Raw genomic sequence first — 24,683 nt, 5'->3', positions numbered from 1 at the left:
AACATTAACCTTGTCATGTCACACACTCCTCTCAAATACCCATCTCACACAGAGTAATGTAATTCTATTCCAAAAATTAGCAAGTCTGTAAGTGGTAACATTATCTACTAAAATGGAAATGCAAGACATATAACTTACAGGTCTCATATCAATGCCATTCTTATAACTTTAATGGCACTACAAATTCCTCATTGCACAATTAACTTTTTAGACATCCGTATTTAATTGACATGCAAGTAAAAACACACAGAGTTATTTGTAGTGTTGAAAACATTATCTGTAATTTAAAAAAGGAATTGGATGCCAAACTATCATAATACTTATACAAGAGAATCTAATGTAAACTATTTTTTTATGAAACTTGAGTGTGCCTAATTGAACGTTAGATGAGAGCATATACAGCAAGTTAAATAACTTGTCATGAAGCATCTTTGAAATTTCAGTAAACAGTCTGTTGTGATTGATAACGTAGAGGACAAAATGGGTATACAATAGTCTATTAATTTTTAAAATTTATTTCAATAGTTGCAAGTAGCAATTTACTCAACGCTATCTCCAACCTATTAACCGGAGTAAAATTTGTTCAATATTTTGTATGAGATTAATAAAAAGAAACATTAGTTTTTTCTAAAATTAAGAAAAATCTATTACAAGTCGTTAATTTAAAATATATTTTTTAATCTTTGAGTAATACATACAAAAGATTTACTTAATAACAAAACTATTTATTTGTTCATTTTAACATCTAAAATTTATAATAAATCAATAATAACTGAAAAAACTTATTTTTTCATATTTGCCATAGTTAGAATGAGTTGCATCATTAAATTCCGATGCTGTTCCAGTAATTTATTTTGCAGTTCGATTCTCTCTTCGTGACGCTTCTGACATTCTACTCTGAATTGCTTGAACCATCTTGGCTCGTCTGAAAAACTATCGTCCCTCGGCCTTTTATAACTCAGTAATTGCTTTTTGAGAGCATTGACAGAAACTTCTTCGGATGGTGGAGAACTCGGACTGATGTTGTCGTTCGTCGAAGTCTGTTCTTCTACTTGCACGCCGTTACTGTCATCACTTATCTGTTCGGAGTCAAGAAGGTTTGCTTTCAGTTTTTTTAAATGATTTATTTCTTCGCTAGACAAAAACTTTACCTCTCTATTTCTCTCTTCTTGCTTCTTTAACCTACGGGTTATCGATTTCCACTTATTGTCACACTGTGCCGGGGAAGCTATTATGTTATGTTTTGAGGCTAGATCATCAGATATAATCTTCCACAACTGCTTTTTTCTTATATATGGAGAATTAAAGTCTTCCTCTTTCTCCTTCACTAAGTTCACTAATTTTGCTTCCGATGCTTTAGTCCACTGAATAATATTCCTTTCCACATCTGTGTAATCAGATGTGATATCTACAGGTTCCTCGGTCACGAGATTTGGAGTCTCTATAATTGTCACCTCACTATTACTTGAACCATCACCTTTAACTATTAAAAAATTACTATTATTAGCTAAACTTATTTGAGGAAAAATAAATTATAATCTTTACTAGTAAATTCAATACATTAACAAAACAAATGTTTAATTTATCTCATATTAATTATAAGAGAGAAATCTTAATTAATTGTCTTAAAAATTATATACAGCATGTAAATTAATTATGTTATTTTCTCAATAAACTGTAAAAATGTTTCTAAAGCAGGGAGAAGGATTGAAGCACTCAAAATTTATTGAACAACATGTAAGGAGAACTCTGTCAACTACAAAGACCTAAACACAATATTGAGTGCTTGGAAATTATGGGGTTTGAGATCTAAACAATAAAGGAGATCACATGATTACATACATACATAATGCATTTTAAATCATTAGCGTTAAAGCTGAAACCAGCTGAGTGTAAATCACATCTTTTCCAGCAACCAACTATTAAAACGAATGTTTTTGGCCACTTTTAAAGGTTTACCTCAAGTTTTAAACCAATAAAATTCAAATTGAGAATTCCAATAAAGTGCTTTTCATGTTTGTCAGTTGCTGGAAGATGTGGTTTACTTTAATGCATCTGAATATACTCTTAGATGATACTATTCACTCTTATTTTATTCTTCATCAACACTAAATTTTCATGTATCTTCTGTATTTATTTTACCTGTAACTCCACTGTTACAGTAATAGAAAAAAAAAGGACCAATCTAGTTGCAAATATTAACAGTTCTTTAGCTATTTTTGTAATTAAAAGCTGAGTTAAATAGAACGAATTAAAAGTGGTTCCTCATTCTATTATTTAAAGACAAATTAAATTCCAAGTCAATTAAATTTGGGCTGCTATGTTTAATCATTTTATAATTTTCTATATATTCTTAAATTATGTTCAACTCTACAAAAGAACCAAAATACTGAACACAGAGTCAAAAGTTAAACTGTTTTTAATTATATCTATCTTGAGGAAACCGTGTTTTGTATTTTCGTTTCTTTTCTTTTCTTTCGAAGACACAATGTAGTGACGTAAGCTTAAACACTGGAATAAAAAGGATGAAAAATTCGTTCAGTGTTTAAGTTTACGTCACTACATTGTGTCTTCGAAAAAAAAAAAAAGAATGTTTTTAATTAATTTTATTAAAGGTTTCAATATATTTTTTTCTAAAAAAGCTTGTTTTTTAATTTTTTAAAATAAATCAACAAAAAGAACATTACGGCTTTTTACTTTACATAATAAGCATCTTTTTTTATTACTTTAATGATTTTTTTATTGTAAAAATCTATAAATTATAAACTGTTTACAAGAAAAATATCAATATTTATGCACAAAGTGGATGTAACAACAACAGAATATTATTGTTGTTATGTCCACTTTGTAAACCATAATAAATTAAATAAAATCAATTTATTCTGATATAAATATCAATTCCCCAACAGAGCCTCTTGGATGTTCAAAGAATTTCATTTATAAATAGAAGAGTTTAGAATAGACTTCCAGAAGGAATCAAGTTGAAGACATACCTAGAATATATCGATTTTACGAGACAATAACCTGAAAACCCGAATACACAATTAAACAACAGTATCATAATATAACACAACATTACATCAGAAATGTTATGCCAAATTACTTTTCTTTATCAATAAATTAAGTAGAATTAATGAATTTGCCATGATTTTACAAAGTTAATGGATTATAAACACAAGCTTTACATTGAATTGCAGCAAGTCTAATGAGAAATATCAGAGAATGATTTATAAAGCCGGTTAATGTTACCTTAGGTTCCAAGATGGCAGCTCGTCTCTGATTCCAGCAAGGAAACAGTGGGGATGCACTTTTTCCTAAACCCAACCTATTCTAATAATTTGGTTGCTAATAATTATGGTAATTTATTAGAATAGGTTAGGTTTAAGAAAACGTGTATCCCCACTGTTTCCTTGCTGAAATCAGAGACGAGCTGCCATCTTGGAACCTAAGGTAACATTAACCATAAAGCCTTAAAAGTGCACAATAAAATCATATTTTAGTAGCTTCTATTGATAACGTACACAGGCTCTTAGTTATAAGAGCCTTAATATGTACTTCGCATCATTTTTTATGAAATTTCTAACTACATTTTTGCTATAATCCAATGTAAAACTCATGTTTACATTTCATTCGTTCTGAAAAATAATGAAAATATCCATTTAATTCTAATATTTAATAAATAATAAAAATGGCTCGTCGATTTACTGTAAGATTTTAACAATTTAAACAGTGTAAAAAGTAAAAAAAAAAAAAACCTTGGCATAATTGTCGATAGTGTTTCAATCGAGAGATAATTAATTCAAAAATAAGCACGTGGTTAACTGGGAACATAAAAGAAATGGGCGGAACCAAGTAAGCAGAGTTCTGTCGAACTTGTGAATATATGAACGTGACTATGACGAGAGTTCTCGAACACACCTTTCGATCCGAATACAACTTTTAACTAATTCTAGATTTAAAAAACGTTCTCCTACCTCCGTGTTGTTCTTGAAAATGCTGCAAAACAGCTTCGTACTCCGCTGTAAAACCGCACTCGCCGCAAAATGTTATCCTTCCGGCAGCTTGTATTTCTGTCATTTTACTTTATAGGCGGCTCTCGTTTATTATTACGCCATTTTTCGTTGCAAGTAAATTATAAAAAATAATAAAATCTATAATTTTAAGCTTGGTTCGTTTGCTAAGATGGCGAGAGATACAATCGCCTATGACGTCATCGCGTACGTTTATTGGTTCTAATGTTTACTGACGCGCTTAGAGTGCGGGTTTCGAAACTGCACGATGATTCGCTTCTGTTCCGATTTACTGATCTCTTATTGGTTGGATAACAGTCGAGTCGTTCTGTATTCGCCAATAGAATAAAACGTTGTTCGGACGAAGTGTTCCGGAATAAATTTCGTAAAAAATTTAATTACGAAGAGAGCGATTGGTCCGTTTAAATATAATTTCTTTATTTATTAACGAAAGCGTTAAATTCGATCGAAAACATTTTTTAAATGATTTTTTTTTGCTTTCTTATGAGTTAATTTGCAGCCGGATGGCAGAGAGGTTAACGTGACAGCCTACAGCTCTGGGGACCTCGGACCGAATCCGGATGAGTGGCAAACCCCGAGAAATTATCGGGGATGGTCCTTCCGGATTTGTTGGGTTCCGGCCTTCACCACTCGGTTGCTCCATTGTGGCCCTGGCCGAAACCTTTTTTTAAACCCCTTCCGCCCTGTGAGCACTAAGAGGGCCTCTTTTTAGAAGGCCCATTATGGGTTCGGCCAGGCCCACAATGGGGGCGACCGGGTGGTGAGGGACGGGGCCCGACGTATCCGAACGGACTACCCCCGAAAAATTCCTGGGGATTATTTGACCCGTTCGGATTCGATCCTGGGTCCACCTGATCGGTAGGCTGCCACCTTGACCGCTCGGTCATCCGGCCGGTGGCCGAAATTCTTAATGGGCTTGCTAAAAGAGACCCTTTGCCCATACGACGGAAAGAGTTAAAAAAAAACGAGCTTACAGTAACCAAATTCAGTGTTCACACTTTCCTGTTCATGAAATTTCGGTTTCGCGAACAAAAAGTTTAGTTTTAAAATTTCCCGATAGGAAGAAAAATGGCACTAATGTTTGTGCAATTTGCATATAACTTGCAGAACAACTATAGGGCTTATAAAGGGTTGTAAAGCGTGGTGCTTATATTACTTGTTTGCGCAGTATGCGTTAAATAATACTATCAAAGAAGCTGCAATGGTAATATGCCTACTACACTCAAGGAATTCTGATGTTAAAGTACTCTGACGTTTCTAATTTTACGAAAATGATTTTGCGTTTCGAGGAAACAAGAATTTTCAATATGAAACAGGAAAAGATCACAAACCGATGGAACAATATTATAGTTTTACTCCTATAATATATATATTATCAGGAATTAGTTCCTAGTGATTGTGCTCAGCGGAAATAATTTGCCATGTCATTCATAGCTCAGATGATGATCGAAGATTCAGGGCCCTAGCAAATTATACGAACAGGTGGAAGTCACGAAACCCATTTTTACTTGAATGGTATGGCAAAAACTTACAATTGCTGTGTTTGGTCAGCAGGAAATCCACACGATTGCCAACAAATTCCTTGCATCAACAAAAAATCGCAGTGCTGTGCAATCATGAATTCTTCATCATTGGGCCTATTCTTTTAAAGAAAACTTCTGGCCCATTGACATGTTCTGTCAATGACATTTGTGTGAAGTCACTCTTCCAAACATTGTCATCCCTGAACTTCAGCAATGAAATTGTTTGGACACCAATCTTCGTGCAAGATAGGGCACCTCTAGTTTCGACATCAATGTGCAAAGAAATGTCAGCACTTTGCCATGAACCAGTGATTATCAGATCATTTTCAATAGCATGGCCATCACGATCACTAGACTCGACCTCTTGTGATTTTTGGTTATGGACGGCCTTGTTTATCAGGTAATGTCTCTAATTTAGCTGTCTTAAAAGACCAGAATTTCGATACATTCGGCTACTCCACATCGAGTGGTTGTTCATCGAACGCTTTAGAACAGAGTGAAGGACATGTGCAAGGAAACCATTAGTCTGTTTTTATTAGTTACTTAAACATTTTCTTATCGACAATTTGATATGTTTAAAATTACCTTATGTGACATTACCTATGAAGAATTAAACTCGTGGAATCTGTAATCATTACAGTAAATTACTATACAATCATTGCATTTTGTGTCTCAACTTCTCTGAGTTGTCTAAATTTCTTGATAATTTTTTTTCTTAACTCTTTCCGCCCTGTGGGCACTAAGAGGGCCTCTTTTTAGCAAGCCCATTATGAGTTCGGCCAGACCCACAATGGGGCGGCCGGGTGGTGAGGGACGGGGCCAGACATATCAGACCGACCACCCCTGAAAAATTCCTGGAGATTTTTCGACCCGCTCGGATTCGATCCCGATCCCGATCCCTCCAGAGCGGTAGGCTACCACCTTAACCGCTCGGCCATCCGTCCTTCTTGATAATCTATCTAATATGTAAATTGCAGCGTCATTAGCACCAAATTTTGCCGTTTCGGGAAATTTTGGAAGTAAACATTTTATTTGCGAAATCGAAATTTGTGGTCAATAAGTATGCACATCAAATTTGGTGTATTCGGTCCATTAGTTTTTTTTTTCTACACAGAGCACTAAATGCTTCCTGTTCAACTATTACTTTAAATTTTACATCCTTTAAAATACAGAATTTGTTTAAAAAATGAAACTAATAAATAAATAATTTTTATATATATGTTTTAATTGTGCCTGTTATATGGCTGAGCTTCACACTATCACTATGGGGTACCAAGGATTTAATCCTTGCGATCAACCCCAAAAATTTTTCAGAAGATGATCTGTCATGAATTCGATGGACCCCGTCTCTCACCACCCGGTTGTCCTTTCGTGGACCTGACCGAATCCACAATCGGCCTGGAGAAAGGCCCTCTTACTTGTTAGTGTCCACAGGTAAAAAAACAGTCAAAAATAAACGAAATTTAAAAAAAACAAAAGTTATGTGTTTTTTAAAATTAAGTTTTAGCATATAATATGTACTTAGTGTGCTTATGAATTCTGATACAAAATTTGCCTGTTTTTGAGCCTGCGATATGCATATCACTTATATTTTCATACGCATTCCATTCTCTGTTTGAACGTTTTTCACATTAAATGTAAGATAAGTTCCAGTATTTGTCCTGCTAATCATGAAAAAGTACTACAAACAAAACGTGAGACAATTCTGCAGCTTTTTCTTCGAGGAATGAAGAAATTTGAAATTTGCCATTAGCTAAAATCTGGGAATGCTACAAGGTACTTGGTGTATCATTCCATTAAGATGCAAAAAGGAAAAAGGAAACGAGAATTTATAATATGAGCGTAGGTAGCTTAGTCATCGATAAATCGCGATCAGAGTCGAGAGGATGGTGTCGGATAAACCATCCCGAGCAGACCTTTCTCGCGACCTAAATTGGTCTAAATTTTCACCTCGAGACAGGTAAGAGACGAAAAAGTATATAAGCCCGAATGTCCAAGGACAAGGGTTCAATCTGTCAGTTTGATCTGCCCATCCGTTCGAATCATCCGATCTGTTTGTTAGTTCATTAGACTATAAGAACTTCCCATTAGACCCAAGAATTGTTATTTCGCCGTCGACCAGAAAGTCGACTTTCTGCCAACCTGTGAAAGTCTCCAAACCTGAACTCACTGCCCTAGACTATCCTGACAAAAGGGAATAAAATTTTCCCCCTCTAATCGGCGTACTTACAGAAAGAACCTCAGGCTTAAGGCTTTAAAACGTGGTACCTAATACTTGTCGACGAGACTCAAAAGTAAAGGCTGATTCACTGTCATCGCTTATTGGAGAGATATGAAGATGTAAAAAATATTCTCTTCACAAGTGAAAACTTTTATTTTGGAGTCAAAATCAAACAATATGAATATGACTGTTTCTCATATTAGTGAAACATATTTCCTACATGTCCGGAAGTCATAAAAAGTTCACCATCCTTTGAAGTGTAATGGTCTGGGCAAGGGCCAATTAGCAAGGAAAAGCAGAACTTCATTTTGTATCAACAGGGATTAAAATGAGCGCCAGAATTACAAGACAGAGACTCTTTCTAAGAAGTTCTAGAACCATTGAATATAACTCTGTTCAAAAATTGAACTAGGACTTTTCAGCAAGACTCAGCTATGGTCCACAGTGGCAAAAACCACACAGGAATGATAAAAGAGCATGTTCTAGATTTTATTTCGAAGGAAGAATGGTCATTAGACCATGCTTCATATTGTCTAAGTTCGAGCTGAAGACATGTACAGTACATAATCGCACACAAATGTCGGGTCTCTTAAGAAATAGCTTCGGACTGCGTTTCCTATAGTAAGCATCCGTACCGCCGTAGAAGAGTGGAGAGCAAAGATCAAGAAGTGTATCAAAGAACTTGGTGGATACTTTGAACATTATAGATTTTTGTTATCTCCCATTTACGTACTTGTTATAAAAATGTTTATTATAATATGACATCTTAATAAACTAGAATTATAAACGGTTACAAGACGCTGTGGGCACTAAACAGGCCTTTTTTTAGCAAGCCCGCTGTGAGTTTGGCAAGGTCCACAATAGATCGGACTGGTGATGAGGAACGGGGCTCGACCTATTCGGGATGGACCACCCCCGAAAAATTTTCGGACTTTTTGATTACAGCGGATTTTATCCCGGATCCCAGAACGGTAAACTCCGCCCTAACCTCTCGGATATCCGGCCGTCCTAAAAATTAAATTGTAAAATTTCATTAAGATTAAACAAATAAAAGTAAAATAGCGCAAATAAAACTATTTAAAATCCCCAATAAAATTAATATTTAATTTTAATAAGAAGTAATAACTTTTCTAATACATCACATAATTTGACAGTTCTCCAAAAAAGGAAAATTACACTCTAATAAGCAATAATTACGCCACAAGTATGAGTTTTAAAGCGTATATTTATTGGTCACCATTCCAAAGTGCGAGCGTTATCGACCAATCGCATCTTTGTTTTACAGAATCGTATATTTGACCATATTAGGGTCGATTGGTGTGTGAAGTTTCGAAGATGGCGAAGTCAGGATCGGAACGTGTTCTTAATAAATTGAAATTAAGTATCGAACAGGGAAATTATTACGAAGCACATCAGATGTATAGAACTTTAAACTTTCGGTAAGGATCGTGTAAAGTTTATTGCCTGTCAAACTTTAATATAAGCGCGTATATTAAGTAATAAAGCGTTGGATGCATTTTATGTGCAGCGCCATATTGTTTTTCTCCAGTCTGGATTTATTTTTTTTTTATTTTTATTTTTATTTTTATTTTTTACCATTACGTAGATATAAATTAGTGGCTCGTCATCGTCGTCCGCATTTTAAGACTTTTCCCACTTAAATACGTAGCCACTTCTTTACTTACCACTTATTCGCGGCAATTTGCAGCTGTTAGGCAAAGTGAGTCACGTGACTAATTTTTTCAGAAAATTCGATTAATGATCGGTCTTACAAATGTATTGACTGAGGTCCCACGTTTCAAAGACTCCCACAATTAAACGGGCATTCTTATCTGACGTTGACACGGAATGTAATTTTCTGTTTCCCACGTTAAAATGTGACGTGTTATTAACAGGATATATATAAATCTAGCAAAACGTTAAGCAGAAATTAGGCAGAAAGATGCTATGTAATGATATGAATTATTGATAACAATATGGCTATACTTAATCTTTGGGTGTATATAAGTAACAATTTGTATGTAAGTAAGGTAAAGACTTGTACACCATTCAACTTATTTGCACCAAATATGGCATGAATATTCTTTGACACCTTAGAAAAAGTACTGTGGGGGTCCCATCTCCTCTTACCGCATTACATTTCTTAGGTAAAGCAATGGCTGTGTTTCTTTATGCAGCGAGAGTGTAGCGAAATGACGTCACGAGCAGTGTTGGCCAATTAGAAACCAGTTTCAGTGTGTTCGCTGTAAAGCGCTTCTCGAGTGCTGCATAAAGAAATGCGGCCAATGTATCCACATCAAATTTTGCATGAATATTTTAGAAAAATACTGTGGAGGCCCACCCCTAACCTAATCACGAGCAAATTTCGTTATTGTAAATATATTAAGATAAATAAATGTACATTTTAGTCACTAAGACTATTGTTTTTATCTTCTTCCAACCCAACCTCACTCCTCAAAATCCCAAGCAACATCAGGCTCACACAGCTGGTTATGTATAAATATATATTTTTATTTAACAGTCATAAAACTGATTAAAGATATCAAAATAGCAGAAAAAAACAGAAATTTCTACATTGATAAGTTATAATAGCTTAATTTAATTAATTAAATATTAGTTAAATTGAAATAAATATTTCAAATTTTACAGATAATTAATTTGTTGTGAAACCGTGTTGTATTATCATACATGTTACATACATGTGTTTTAAAAATGTTTGCACAATTTACTTGTAAATAATATTTAGATGCTGTATACACTATTTTCTTGTTATTTTAGTTGACTGATGAGGTGCACAAAGCCCAAAACATGTAAGAAAAATACCATATCAACTAAATAAAGGTGGAAAAAGTCGTGTGATTGTTACTAACACGATCTCGTGTTCAACACTTCTTTTACAGATAATGTTTATTTGTAACAGCTGTTTCGACTCGGAGTTTAGAAAAACTTTCAAAATATTAGTTTTTAATAAATTTTATTTGCCGTTTTATAAGTTGAGTGTTTTCAGTTTTGTCGATTTTATGTCTGCGTTGTTATAAAATGGAGAGAGATTGAACTTAGGTTGATATTAAAATTATTATATGATATGTCAGGCCCTTTCACCACTAACCCATCCCATTTTGGTCACAATAGGCTTGATAAAAAGGCCCTCTTAGTACCCACAGGACAGAAAGAATAAAAAAACAATACTATTATCAGATTTAATTATGTTGATATTAATGATTTTAATTTGAAATTCTTAATAAAATTATTGTTGTTTAGAAAAGAAAATGTATGATTTCATATATTTGTATTGTAGATAAGTTAAGGGTCCACTTTGTGAATTTAATCAAAATTGATCATTTTCTAAATCAGAGATTAAAAAAAAAATAAACTATTTAAAAATTATTTTAAAGAGGTAGTAAGTTATATTAGGTATATTTTACTACCAAAATATTTGGTAGTAAAATATATTTTATTTAATTAACAGTACTTAATTATTTGTCTTTACAAAGTACAAACTTTTATTTTCTACCTTTTAAATGATTTATTTAAGTTATTACTTTGTACATTAGAATGAAAATTTTATTAGGTACTCTGTACTCTTTTTCTGAAAAAATTACTGCCTGTACATGTGTATGGCAACTGAACATATATTATTGTTTTTACCGGGTAACTGGCAGTACAGCATACCAGTTCCAGTTGAAAAATATCTATGGATACATCTATAATACAGTATATACAGCAGGTCCTCACAAGTACATTTGTAATCATTTTTCTTGTAAAAAGTAAAACTGATTCTATAAATAAATGCTGAAACTTGCAGAGACAATCCATTTGAATAATAATAACCAAATTATATCTTGCTTATATTATTTAGCCTACGGTAAAATCGGTTTCATTATGTTGTTTTCATTTAACACTGCAGTTTCCAAGAGTCTATCACTGACATTAAGTGAGAACTTGCTGTGTTTGATTTTAGACTGCTGTTAGTACTGTAAATATTTTCTATTTTTTGAAGAAACAATGATATAATATTGTTATAACACAAAATCATTTGAGTTTATGTTAATACTTTTCTTAATTTGGGTATACTATAGATTACTCCCTATGGAACTTCGTGTGTTTGGGTATATATCTGAACTGAGGGGACCGAGATGAGTTCAACGATACTCTACTTTTGGACCGGAGACAAAAAATAAAAAAGTTATCATACTTTTTTCTGGCGATCGCGCGATGATAGGGAGTTGCGTCGCTCTCCGCTAAGTCGGCCTCGCTATCGCGATCGGGAGTCCCGTCGCTTGCCGTTAAAATTGCCTTTAGTAGACGTTTCCCCCTTTTTTTACTTTGTTCAAGAACTACCATGAATCGATCACTAGTTTAGCACATGGCGGCGTGTGGTGGCGCCCATACGAGAGGTCAGTCGGGCCTCCATGTTCGCTGCCATAAGTAACATTAACCGAAATGGCGATCGCGCGATGATCGGAAGTCGCGTCGCTCTCTCCGCTTTCGTATCGCGTGTTTAACGCTCCGGGAGATGACCGTAGTCCGATGTCACGGTTTGCAGACTTTACCGCAAGATGGCAATACTAGCAACTACGGTGCCGTCTGCATGAGAGCATTAAAAAAGTATGGTAACTTAAAAACTGTGATAACGTTTTTATTTTTCGTCTCCGGTCCAAAAGTAGGGTACCGTTGAACTCGTCTCAGTCCCGAGTTCAAATATATAATCAAAGTCCTGAAATTCCATAGGGAGTAATCTATAGTACACTCCTTAATTTTCTTATGCTAATCAATACTTAAATTTTAATACATTTTAATCAATTTTGGATAAGTTCTAATTTGAATATACAATTACTTATGCTGAAAATTATTATTTATTAAAATTGGAAATTAATATTTTTAAAATTTAAAAAGTGATCAAATCGTTGAATGGCTATTATATCTTGGCTAACTTAATTATACAAAGTAATTTGATTTTCAAAATTTAGCACGAAATAACGTAGCATATAAAGGTTCGATTATTATCAAGTTTAGTAGATTAGTATGGAACTTGAATAGCATCAGGTTACTTATTATTTTCTGTTGTTTTTAAACTAAATTTGATGACTATCATTCATAATTTTATTATATATAGTCAATAATGTTTTATTTATTTTTTTCTAATGTCAAATAGCTTTTCAAAAATATCTGTTTGTCTTCGACAAAAAATAAAATATTAGCTATTCAGTCAGCAAATGACGAAACACATAAGGGATCATTCAACAGTAGATAAAATTGTATTATTATAATATCTTTTGATTTTCTCTTTTGAAAACTATGTAAAATTCTCATGTATGGTGATTTTTATTTATTATAAGTTTTTATATTAGTTTTTAAAACTATTGAATTATCAAAAATATTTTTGTTTGATTTATCTAACAAAGCAAATTGAGAGAATTCAAAAAGTTAATTAATATCAATAAAGTTAATATTATTATATCATTGTTTTCAATTCATTCAATTAACAGAATACTATACTCATTGACAAAACATGAAGGTGGTGTTGGAATTGAATGAAACTTTATTAGTGTGAATGCAATTATGACTGTAGTAAGTGATTACGATATCATAGTAAAGGAACAGTTTTCCATGCAACAACAGTAGTTTGAATAAGTCCTACTCTTGTCTGGATATGTATGATGATGGTCAGGAATCTACAGACACTGTAGGTTATCCTGTGACAGTAAATGTTGAACAACTGCTTGTAGATGATTAAAACTGGCATCCCACCTGGTTCCATAAAAGTTTGATGAATGATAAATCTGAAGCTGGGAAAGTCAAGGAAATGTGGCAATGTGATGAAGACATTACTGAGAAACCCTAGCTGTTTGGGGTTGAGCATTAGCGAGGTTGAGGCCGAAGTTTTCAATGCGAAAATGTGTATGTCAGATGTTCAGTGTCGCTTTCCCGTAAGCCTAGAAGTTTGACAATGGTGTTTCAAATGTCGAGCATGATTACACTGACTTTCCAAACACCATTCTCAAACTTCTAGGCTTATAGGAAAGCGATGCTGAACGTCCAACGTACACATTTTTGCATTGAAAACTTTGCCCTCAACCTCGCTATTATCTTTCTGGAAAATAGCTGTTTGCACCCTAATTGTCCTTTTTTAAGGGAGATAGGGTGACATTAGGGATGCCATTGGGCCACCTTGATTTGACAATTTCAAATCAAGGATGGCAGTCGACAAAAAATATTTAAGTGTCAGCAAAACAGTTTAAACAAAATTATATTTTAATTGAAAAAAATGTATAAAAATAGTTTTAATATTTAGTATGTTTATTTATAGTGATTGTTAGGATCTTTGGGGGTGTTTAGATCTCTAATTGAGTACTTCTTGTTTAATCCACATCCTGCTCGTTCGACAGACCCGAACAAAAGACATCCCCAAATGTGATGACCACCTGTAGGTGTAACCTGTTTGGACACCTGGTCGTTAGGTTTCCACACATGCTAAAACAACTGACCCAACACCTCCCCTTTTAAGAAGAAAAATCAACCGAATTCTCATTATATTCAGTGTAATAGTTCTTTTGAGAAGGGTTGATTTAAAACTGTCTGGTTGGGATCTGAGTGTGGGCTGATTGACACAGAGGCTGTGGTGCTGAATTCTCAGACAGTGTTTCTTCAACAGTGAATGGTCTCTTGAATGGTTGGAACTCAATGTCTTTCTGGGCCAGTCTCTCAATCTGATGCTCTAATTCTGGAGTCACAGTGGGATGTAGTGGGATGGAAAAGGCTTCCACAATGAGGGCGAGGGCAGTCACTTTTGGGCTGCAGTTGAGAAGATCATCTCCATTTGAGTTAGTTGATGTGAAATTACCAAGTTGATTCATCAGTCATTTCCACTTTGTATACGGTGTTTCTGGCTTTGTGCTTGATTGTTCCCAGCTGCCAATTTTGAGTGTTGATGACATGCAAAGACGAGCTCTTTAGTTGCAAAATTTTGTTTTCAGGCTCCATGCTTGCAGTTGAATTGACTCTCCATTTTGATGTCATGCTCTCTCTGTTGGATATTTTGGTGGCATCAATAGGTTGAGAGATGTTCAAATCTTGCATCTGAAGAGTAGTTTTGCTGGAGATTTGTTTCCTGGTAGAGCTGAATTTGGAGTTATTTGACAAGTTTCCAGAAATATGTCCAGAGCATGTTGTATGTTTCCCTCCCTTTTTGATTTGAAGAGTACTCACTTCTGCATGCTGTGGAATCATTCTGCTTGTCCATTGGATTGTGGATGATAGGGTGGCGAAAAGATGTGCTTGATTCCGTGTTGGTTACAGAATCTTTTGAATTCGTATGAGCTGAACTGCATTTCATTATCACTAACGAGAACTTCTGGCAGTCTGTGATGAATAAGGAGTTTCTGCAGCACGCTAATTGTTGCAAGAGATGTAGTTTTTTGCCCATGGCAACAATTTCTGGATCCTTGGAATAGGCATTTACCATGACAAGAATACTGTTGACCTGGTAAGGTTGATGTGGATACACTTCCATGGGGTAACAGGTTTCGATCAAGAGAATAGTTTGGAAGTTACTAGTTGTTTGGCTGCTGCAATATATGGAGAGCATTGTCGCACAGTTGACTTGATGTTGAGGTTTATATTTGGTCAATAAACCAAGTTGCAAGCTAGAAAGGTCATATGTCAGATGTTGGAGTGTCCACAATGTAGAAGTTTAAATACCTTACTTTGTAGTACTGTGGGGATGATAAAGTGTTCATTGTAAAGGAGACATTTTTTCTTGATGCTGAGTCCACTGCATTGATGGTGGAATTCCTGAATTTGAGCCCAGTCAGAGGACTCTCGAAGCTTGTTGACATTCAGCCCTTTTGAAGTGATATACTGCCTGTTCATATGAATGAGTTGAACCTTTTTAGTTTGCTTGCACAGTATGTTGAAGGTTACTGGAAGTTGAGATGAAATGGCTGTAAGGCCCATCTCGGCTTGGATGATTGCCACGACCATCTCTTAATGGCTGAGCAGGGATGAGGTGTGACAACACATCTGGGTTAATATGAGCCTAAGTATAAATATAAAATGGTATAAATATAAATAAGTATAAAATGGCAGCGCTTCCGATCGCCATCTTGTTTGCACACGCAAATGTGCAAACAAGATGGCAACCGTTGACAATAACATAAACGCGCCTATATTTAAACTTTTTTAAAATGTAAATTTGCTACTTACTTTTTCCCCTGCTTTTGGTTACTTTTCCTACTCTTGGACCAGAAACGAAAAATATAAAAGTCATCATACCACCTATAAATTCAATCGATGCATGGACGAAGTGAATTACGAGATTCTATACATCAGTTGTTCGAACAAAATTTGCCTGTATTGTACATAAATTTTACTCCTCTTAAGAAATGCAGTCTTACGATTCACATCTCTCGACTTTTCATCTACGATAGGCAGCGTCTCCATAGAGGTTGGCACCTGCAATTCACGGCACCTAGCCTTCACATGTGTGTTCACGTTGTCTTTTGTGTTGGAAATCACTATTACATATCCTTGGTTATGACAAATTTAACATGTTTAACACACATTTGCACACTTTTAAACACATTTGCACACTATAAACGCACATTTAAACCACGTTTAAACACATTTAACTCACATTTGCACACTTTAAAAACACGTTTAACACATTTACACACTATAAACGCAAATTTGAACCACATATAAATCCTTTACAAAATTTTTACCTCACTTACACAATGTTAACACACCTTTAATACACTTTTATGACATTTAACACGCATTAAACACATTAATGACACGTTTATCATGTTAATTACCATTGACAAACTTTCCTCCTCGATAACTTTAGACTTCGAGTAAATTGTACAAACTTTGAAAAAAACACAGACACTTTTAAAAAATTAACAACGTATATAATCCATCTACATCGTAACCAAAATTCGAAATTCACATTATTCCTCATGTTTCCTGAACGGAATTTTTTGATGGATATTTGCATACGAAGGCATCATTACTATCAGTGCCATCTACATTTCTTTTCTAAAAACACTTGCCATCGAGGTTACCGGAAGCGCCGCCATTTTGTATACCTAGGCTCACATTAACCCACATCTGCTTGTCTGAATTCAGTACTTTTCTGATATTCAGTCTTAAGTTGTATTCAAGAAAAGTCATTGCCCAGCACTGCAAACAATTCAATGACTTAAGCCTCATTTTTTGACTTCAGACTGATTGACATTATAGATCTTAGCAGCAAAAACTAGCCAATCTTGGAATTGGTGCATAGCATCAATCCTGAAGAGGTTGAGAGCTCCTTTCTTGGCTACATAGAATGGTTATTCTTTACAAATGTTGTGACAGAAGGTGGTGCAGCCTTTCTCTAAGAATGGTTGCAAAAGAGTACTTCCATCATATGCTCTGGCTCAGGCTCATTCCCATGGCTGGAGTGTGGGTTGTCCAATGACATTGTACATTGTTTCATCAATGATGATAATTTCAGAACTGCTGTCAAGATAGAAGTCAACTGGGTGTCATTAACCTCAGTCCTCGCTTTTAGCAGCTGGCAGATGTTTACAAAATTTTGGATAATTCCTACTCTGGCAGAGCACACTTGCTTCTTCTTTTGTGGTCATAAACATAATTTTTCCAAATGTCCAATGAGATTGCATTTCTGGCATTTATTCCTCGTATGTGGACAGTCTCTGTACCAATGTCACTTGCCACATCACTTGCAAGCACTTGATGGGTGATTTACCTTCTTGGTCTTTTCTTCCTTAGGTGGGGTCTTGGCACAGACATTATTAACAAGACATTCTATTACTTTGTGCAATTTGTTTTCTGGATGCATTGCTATAAACTATTTGCAGTCATTCATTACATCATCAAATGTAATGTTTACTTCATCTGAGTTATGCTTCTGGAGAATTCGAGTGTGTAGTGACTTATGGACTTTCAACTTAAGTCCAGTGAGAACAAGACAAAAGAACTGTTTCTCAGTCTGAGCATGGAAGTTGTCTTTATCAGGCTGCTCTCACTTGGTTCGTGAAATGGCAGAAGTCTTCTTCATCGTCAATTGTGATGCACAAACTGTTGTAGCAATCCATGAAGATTAAATGTTTCTTGTTGAAAAGTTGACAAAATCACAAATTAATTTCCTCATAGTCAAAGTCCATAATACTCTTTGGCATACAGTATTTATTGTATTCACTGAAGGCAGATGCAGAAAATTTAGTCACAAGAAACTTGACTTTCTCTTGGTTGGCCATCTTGAGTGCCTTGCAGTTCAAGGCAAACTCAAAGTGACTTACCTACTCATCAAATTTTGAGCCATCTTCTTCATTGAGTTGGAATTCCAGTAACTGAGGGAGTGTTCTTGATGACGATGTTGACAATGAAGGTGATGAGGAAGGTGTGTGTGCAGTAGAAGAATGTCTTTGATAAGTTTGAATAAAGCCCTCTCTCAATGACATGCGACCTCCTGTTGTTGATGGGATGCTTCTTCTTGTTCTGCAAGTAATGATTTTACAAGTGATTTAACTGATGTTGGGTCCGTTGCCATATCCTTAATCATCATTGCCACTGTTAGGATTGATGGAGGTGTTTAAATCTCTGAGTAATTCTTGTTTAATCTATTACAGCAAAATAGAAGTTGAGTAGTTATAATGGTAGACTGGATTCATCACATCCTGCTCATTTGACAGACCTGAACAAAAGACATCCCTGAATCTCATGATCACCCATAAGTGTAACCTGTCAGACTCTTGGTTATTAGGTTTCCACACATGCAAAATACAACCAACCAAACAGTGATAAAACAACTTTCTCATTAAATTTTCAAATGTGATTCATGCAATTCTAAGGAAAAATACTTGTTTGCACTAAGTCTGCTGCTGTATTAAGTTTTAAAAATTGATTTTTCAAGATGAGTCAGTCTAGATTCATCTGATTCTTCATTTCCTCCAAAAAAATTCACACAATTGTACATTTAGGAAAACCTCTGGCTCAGGTGAATAAATTTGAAAATTTGTCAACTCATGATGATATTTGTTCAGCTAGTTTATATCACTTGCCAAACCTCATTTAGTGTTAAATACAATGGAATTAAAGCATTTACAAGGCATGCCAATTGTGAGAAGCATGAAAAAAGAAGTGCATTTTCTCATTTACCTTCCTCTTACCCCTGGTCATCACATGGGCAGTTTTCAAAGATGGCTACCCTAGGTGACATGATGGGATAGTTCTTTGAGTGAAAGGGAATTTGCTGTAATTTCTTTGGTGGATAGTGTTGCAATATTAACTTTATTTGAAATAAGATGACAAATTTATTTTGTAATACATAATAAAAGCATACACATCACGTATAAATGGAGAATTTCCAGATTTCTTTCGAAAGATCGATTCTAGGTTTCCCAATCATTTCTCTTGCTTAAGCTTGATGTGTATTAATGAATGTACTATGCTCATAATGTAAATCATTTATTTTTATGAACTAAAATAAAGTTTCGAAAGTATTCGAAAAATCAGAATCTGGAGAAATTTTGGTATCATCCCATCACTAGTAATTATTATTGCAATGCTGAAGTGATGCAATATTGTTAAAACTATGCTTTAATAAGTGATTTAGAATTATATTAATATTATTGCCGAGTCATTGAAAACATCATAAGGGTGGTAAAATGTAGGTTATACAATCTAAATTTTCTTGACAAGCAAATATTACAATGTAAAAGTTTGTGTGGTTTAGGCTTTCTATTTACAGTGTTAACAACTGCATGAATTTTTTGTTTTATTTATATTAATAAATTTAAAATATATTATTATTAAATGAGATGTAAAAAATATTTTCTGGTTATTTTATTTTAATGGCTATTAGAAGAATAATTAGAATTATTAGAATAATCACAATCACTATCACATATAACCAGCCCACAATGATAAAAATGGTAACTCCTCTGAGAATAGAACATTTGTCATTATCAAAAACTCATAATAATTAAATACATGTTAATCTTTTACATAAAATAAAATGAGGGGATTCACATGGCAATATAAAAATACAAGGAATATGTGAATTTACTTTTGTAATAAAATTAATAAAATTGATCATCATCTCACAATATATCACAAACAAAGACACACACTTTTACTTGTTATTTCCAGTACTGTTGTTTAATAGATAAACAGAAGAAAGAAAAATAAAACAGTATGTCATGCATCACATTACTTTGCGTAATGCACTGCAATTAGTATAAATATATGAAGTACATGTACTGTACTTCATATATTTATACTAATATAAATATATGAAGTACAGTAATATACTAATTATAATAATAATTAGTATATTATATGTATAGTATGATATTATAGTACAGTATGATTATTATTATAATTAGTATATAATATACTAATTATAATAATAATCATACTGTAATAAAATCTAAAACTATCTTTTATTTTAACTATCATATTTTTAGTTAAACTATGACAGTTTAATACTTTATTTAGAAAAGGGAAAAATTTCTAAAATTGATTTTTGCTTTGTTAAAAGCATTTTTTTAATATATTTTTTGATCTTATATAATTCTTAAATTGCCAATCATGTTGGATACAAAATTACAATAGGTTTTTTTTTTTGCTAAGTTATTTACTAAATCAGTACAAAGTGCTTTTTTTTCTGTTGGTTTACTTCAGGCCTGGCCAACCCCACAGCCCACGGGCCGCATGTGGCCCGTCACGTTAAATTGTGTGGCCTGCTAAGCAATATTATATATCTATTAAAACTTTTGTTTCCCGTTGTGTGTATACCAAAACAATTAAATAAATGAAAATTTGCATGTGTCGTTGTTATAATGCACAAGTACGAGTACGAATTCTTGCTATAACAATAAAATCTTATTCATTTTGTATTTGTTTTACTTTTTTAAGAGTATGTTTGCCTAAATTGTGGCCCACCGTAATTTTACGCATGATCAAAGTGGCCCGTGAAACAATTTGGGTTGGCCAGGCCTGGTTTACTCAATTAATTGTTTTAAAAGTTAAGTATATTTTTATTTTTTAAAAAGTTATTACTTCAAATTAGACAATATTTCTCTATTTTAGATTTTAACCAATCGTTTACCATTTTTAAAAGAAAAATTGTAACAATGCAACTTTAATTTATTAAAATTATAATTCCGAAAGTATTACTTTACATTAATAAGACGACAACAGTTTACTGGTTAATATTGATAAAACTTCTAACTCTAACAAAAAAACCAGCAAAACAAATACTTACTGAAAAGCCAGTGTTTTCGTCCATTTTTAAAGGACATCATCAGTCTGGTGTTCTAATATGGAATTGCATGATTTTCAAATGGTTTGAAACTTTACACTGCTGCTGCCGATTGGAAGATGCTGATAGGTGTATAGGTTGTATATATAATCCTGTGGGGATTTTCTGGATAGTCGAAATGATCAAATTGTATAGAGATATGTTACATACTGTATAATCGTTACTGTACATACTGTAGCTTGTCTTTTCTTTTACTCATCATGCATACAATAATTAAACATTATTCAAAATACATGCAGGAACTCAATACATACACAATTACTCAATACACAGTAACAATAGAATGCGCTACTCACTAACGCTACACAGACCTGTATATATGTGTTTGAGTTTATCGCGGCGCGAACATCACCCGTGTTATAACCGAGTGTGCAGTATAGCAAACAGCGCTATAACGAAGGTCCACTGTATTAACTTAGGAATTTTTAAATTGATTCAAAGTTTCTTAGTTGAGATTATAATATTGCCAGTTAAAAGTAAGCTTCATACAGTTTAAATCTGTGAATTCAGTTTGGTAAGTTTAGATTTACACTTCCACCTTCAATAATTTGTAAATAAAGAAAAATTTTGATGTAAGAATGTGTTATGTTCTTATATTTTAAAACATATGTCATTTCATTTCCTTTCCTTTACAGATATTTGGCTCAGAAAAGGTATACCGAGTTGATAGATTTATTATACGAAGGTGCCGTTTTATTCATGACCCACGGGCAGGTAGGTATATATTATTTTAAAACTTATCCGGAATATTTTAGTTGTAAATGTTATGTTAATGATATAATTAACCAAATAAAATTCTTTACAAAGATAAATATTCTAAAATAACTTAGGCAAATTTTTTAATCATTCATATATTAACTAATCAAATTAATAATTAGAATATTTTACTTTTCTGGCTGATATACAACAGAGGGAAAGTATTGTTATTGGTTAAGCTTTGACCTCTCGGGTTTTTTTGCATTTTTCAATGTTTTGAGGTCTTCTGGTTCCAAAAACATCAAAAAATAAACAAATTCTGTGTGAGTGGGTGGGTGTGTTGGTCTATAGTTTCCTTTATATCGCAGGACCCCACGAACCTAAAATTTTGAAATTTGGCAGGAATGCTTCTATATATGGGGGCATTGATGCGTGATGTTAAAGAAATGAAATTTTGAAGTTGTTATTAATTTAAAAAGGTTGTAATCAAGATATTTTACTAATTTAATTATTGAATAGTTTTATGTAAAAGACCTTTAGCTTCTTTAATGTTGTTTACAGTTTATTAAGGCTGTTTAATTGTAAATATTGATGATAAGCTATAACTGTACATATTTACAAGAGGGCCAACAATAATGTAAACAGATTAATTGAAGTATTTAGTAATTTTGTGAGAATATTGTATCAATTAGTTTTAGCAAAGCAAATTATTGCTACTGTAATTCAGGTTGTTTCAGTTTAATTATAATAAATTTCTTTGTATTTTAATGCGCCTCTGATGTTAGAATGCCAAATTCCAAAAAATTTATCTTCAATAGTTTTTATCTAGTAGGATTCTAGAAGTATTCATGCATTTTATTTTATTTTTTGTTTTAGATAAGAATGGAGTTGATAAAGTCCTTAATTAGTTTAATGATTCAAGAGAAATGAATCAAAACTGTAATATGAATGTTTATTAAATTCAATTTAAATAGATTGAGTGGTTTTGAGTGACGATTTTTTTATTGTTTTGGATAAAGTCCATTTAAAAGACATTTTTATTATTGTATCCTTGGATACTAAATGAATACTTGATGATGTATCAAACAGTAGTAGTAATTGGTATTTATAAATAATTAGCACTACTTGAAGTTTATCAATCAGCTAAATGGAAAATATTTGCTAATATTTAACATTTATTATAGAATAGATCAATATAAATAACAATATAAATCAAGAGTTTCAAACTTTTTAAAACTTTTGAACAAGATTTTTGTTTGCAATACCTTACAACTATGTCTATCATTTGCAACCTCATATTACTGAAAAGGTTCTCATCAAAGACTGCTATCAAAACAAAAGAAAGAAATGGTCTTGAACTCTAAAATAATTTGTGTTTTGAATATAGAGCTCAGATTTGAGAAGGTAGTTTCTGAAAAACAAGCACATGTTTCACACTATTTACTGTTGCAAATTCAAAGTAAATGTATGTTAATCTGGCTTTTTTGTTTTATTGTGTGAAATTTCTCGTGACTTTCAGGGTGTGGTGATCCACACTTTGGGAACCACAGATATAGAAACCATTGGCATTTTTTAAAATTTGACCATTTTCATTTTGTGGCTAAATTGTGAATAAATTACCGTATATCTCGGCAGATAAGACGATAGTTGAATCATAAAAAAAAGGCCACCAAAATCCGGGGTTGTCTTATAGGACAGATACAAAAAAATTAGATTGAAATTTATATAAATTAAAACCATTATAAAAAGAAACCGGACAAACCATAATTATTTACTAGTAGAGAGTAGGGTATGTCCATAAAATAGAATAGCCCATACAACGTTTTTGTGAATAGTCAAGGTCATTATCCGAATGCCGAATCAATGCGAATGCTTGCAACAATCACAAGGAAGTGCTGTCAGATGCAAGAAAATAAATTTGTTCATTTGAAAAATTACAAATAGGACATCATTCCGTATACGCTATACAGTATTATTCAGATGATGATCGCTGATCTAAAGTAAATTCATAGGTTGTTGATAGTTTGTGAATCATCTTATAGGACATATATAAGCTAAAACTATAAAACTTTGATGAAAATTCATAGGTTGTTGATAGTTTGTGAATCATCTTATAGGACAGATATAAGCTAAAACTATAAAACTTTGATGAAAATTTATACCTCGTCTTATCTGCCGAGATATACGAAAGTTGTGAAATTAGAAACAAAAACAAATATTTAATTAAAAAATACATATTTTCCAATTTTACATTAATGATTAAAAAGATTTGTACGAATTGCATATATTCTAGTAACAATTTATTCCTTTTATGAGTATTCACATAATGAAGAAACACCACAGATTTTACTATAATGAGATATGAAAATAAATGAGACACTTAAACTATAATCGACAGTACTATTTCGTAAGACATTAAAAATAAACTTGCTTATTTGCAGACAATATTCATAATCTACATTAAAGCAAATTTGTTTCAGTTGTAATTAAAACAAAGTGGTCTTTTATATTAAGCGAACAATTGCTTTAATTAGAACTAAAATGCATTTATAACCAGCACATTCATTTTATAACTTTTGTAAAATAGTACTTATAGCAATTATCCATTAAACTTTAAACTGTTAAGCATATGTTTTGTAATATAATAGTAATAATATAAATTTAAAGGAATTTATTTTAAAACAAAGTTAATAAAGCTTTTAAAATTCGTTACTTTGTTACAGTTATAGTAACTGTAAAATAGTAATTTAATCACTTGAGTTGTAACACAATACTTCTGAAAAAGTGTGAAGTGCTATTTATTTCTGTTATCTTTAATATAAAACTTTGCTTGGTTACTGTTAAAATACAGAGTCAGTTGCAGGGTAAAGTTTTAAATC

The 24,683-nt window shown here is 33.1% G+C and overlaps 2 protein-coding genes across 3 annotated transcripts in view; one reads left to right on the top strand and one right to left on the bottom strand.

Annotated features, from left to right (window-relative positions):
- Window positions 1-657: 657 nt before the first annotated feature.
- Window positions 658-4,247, bottom strand: LOC136975260 (uncharacterized). Of its 2 annotated transcripts, XM_067270294.1 has the most exons (3): window positions 3,975-4,247; window positions 1,152-1,483; window positions 658-1,079 (listed from the first exon to the last, which is right to left on the bottom strand). In XM_067270294.1, exons 1-3 carry the CDS (start codon window positions 4,075-4,077, stop codon window positions 783-785), a joined length of 732 nt encoding a protein of 243 aa, XP_067126395.1. In that variant the 5' UTR covers window positions 4,078-4,247; the 3' UTR covers window positions 658-782. The 2 variants fall into 2 exon arrangements, with proteins under 2 accessions (XP_067126395.1, XP_067126394.1); XM_067270293.1 differs by having other exon boundaries at window positions 658-1,483; window positions 3,975-4,245.
- Window positions 4,248-9,058: 4,811 nt separating this feature from the next.
- Window positions 9,059-24,683, top strand: part of LOC136975239 (Golgi to ER traffic protein 4 homolog) — a 43,595-nt gene continuing 27,970 nt past the window's right edge. Inside the window, exons 1-2 of the mRNA XM_067270268.1 lie at window positions 9,059-9,214; window positions 21,744-21,822. Of these exons, the coding sequence (XP_067126369.1) occupies window positions 9,111-9,214; window positions 21,744-21,822 (183 nt within the window). The 5' untranslated portion in view covers window positions 9,059-9,110. The remainder of the gene's footprint in view (window positions 9,215-21,743; window positions 21,823-24,683) is intronic.

The sequence above is a fragment of the Centruroides vittatus genome, unplaced genomic scaffold (genome assembly GCF_030686945.1).
Source record: "Centruroides vittatus isolate TY-2023 unplaced genomic scaffold, ASM3068694v2 contig_367, whole genome shotgun sequence".
Lineage (NCBI taxonomy): Eukaryota > Metazoa > Arthropoda > Arachnida > Scorpiones > Buthidae > Centruroides > Centruroides vittatus.
Note: the sequence above shows the minus strand (reverse complement) of the source record. Positions and strands in the feature narration are given on the sequence as shown.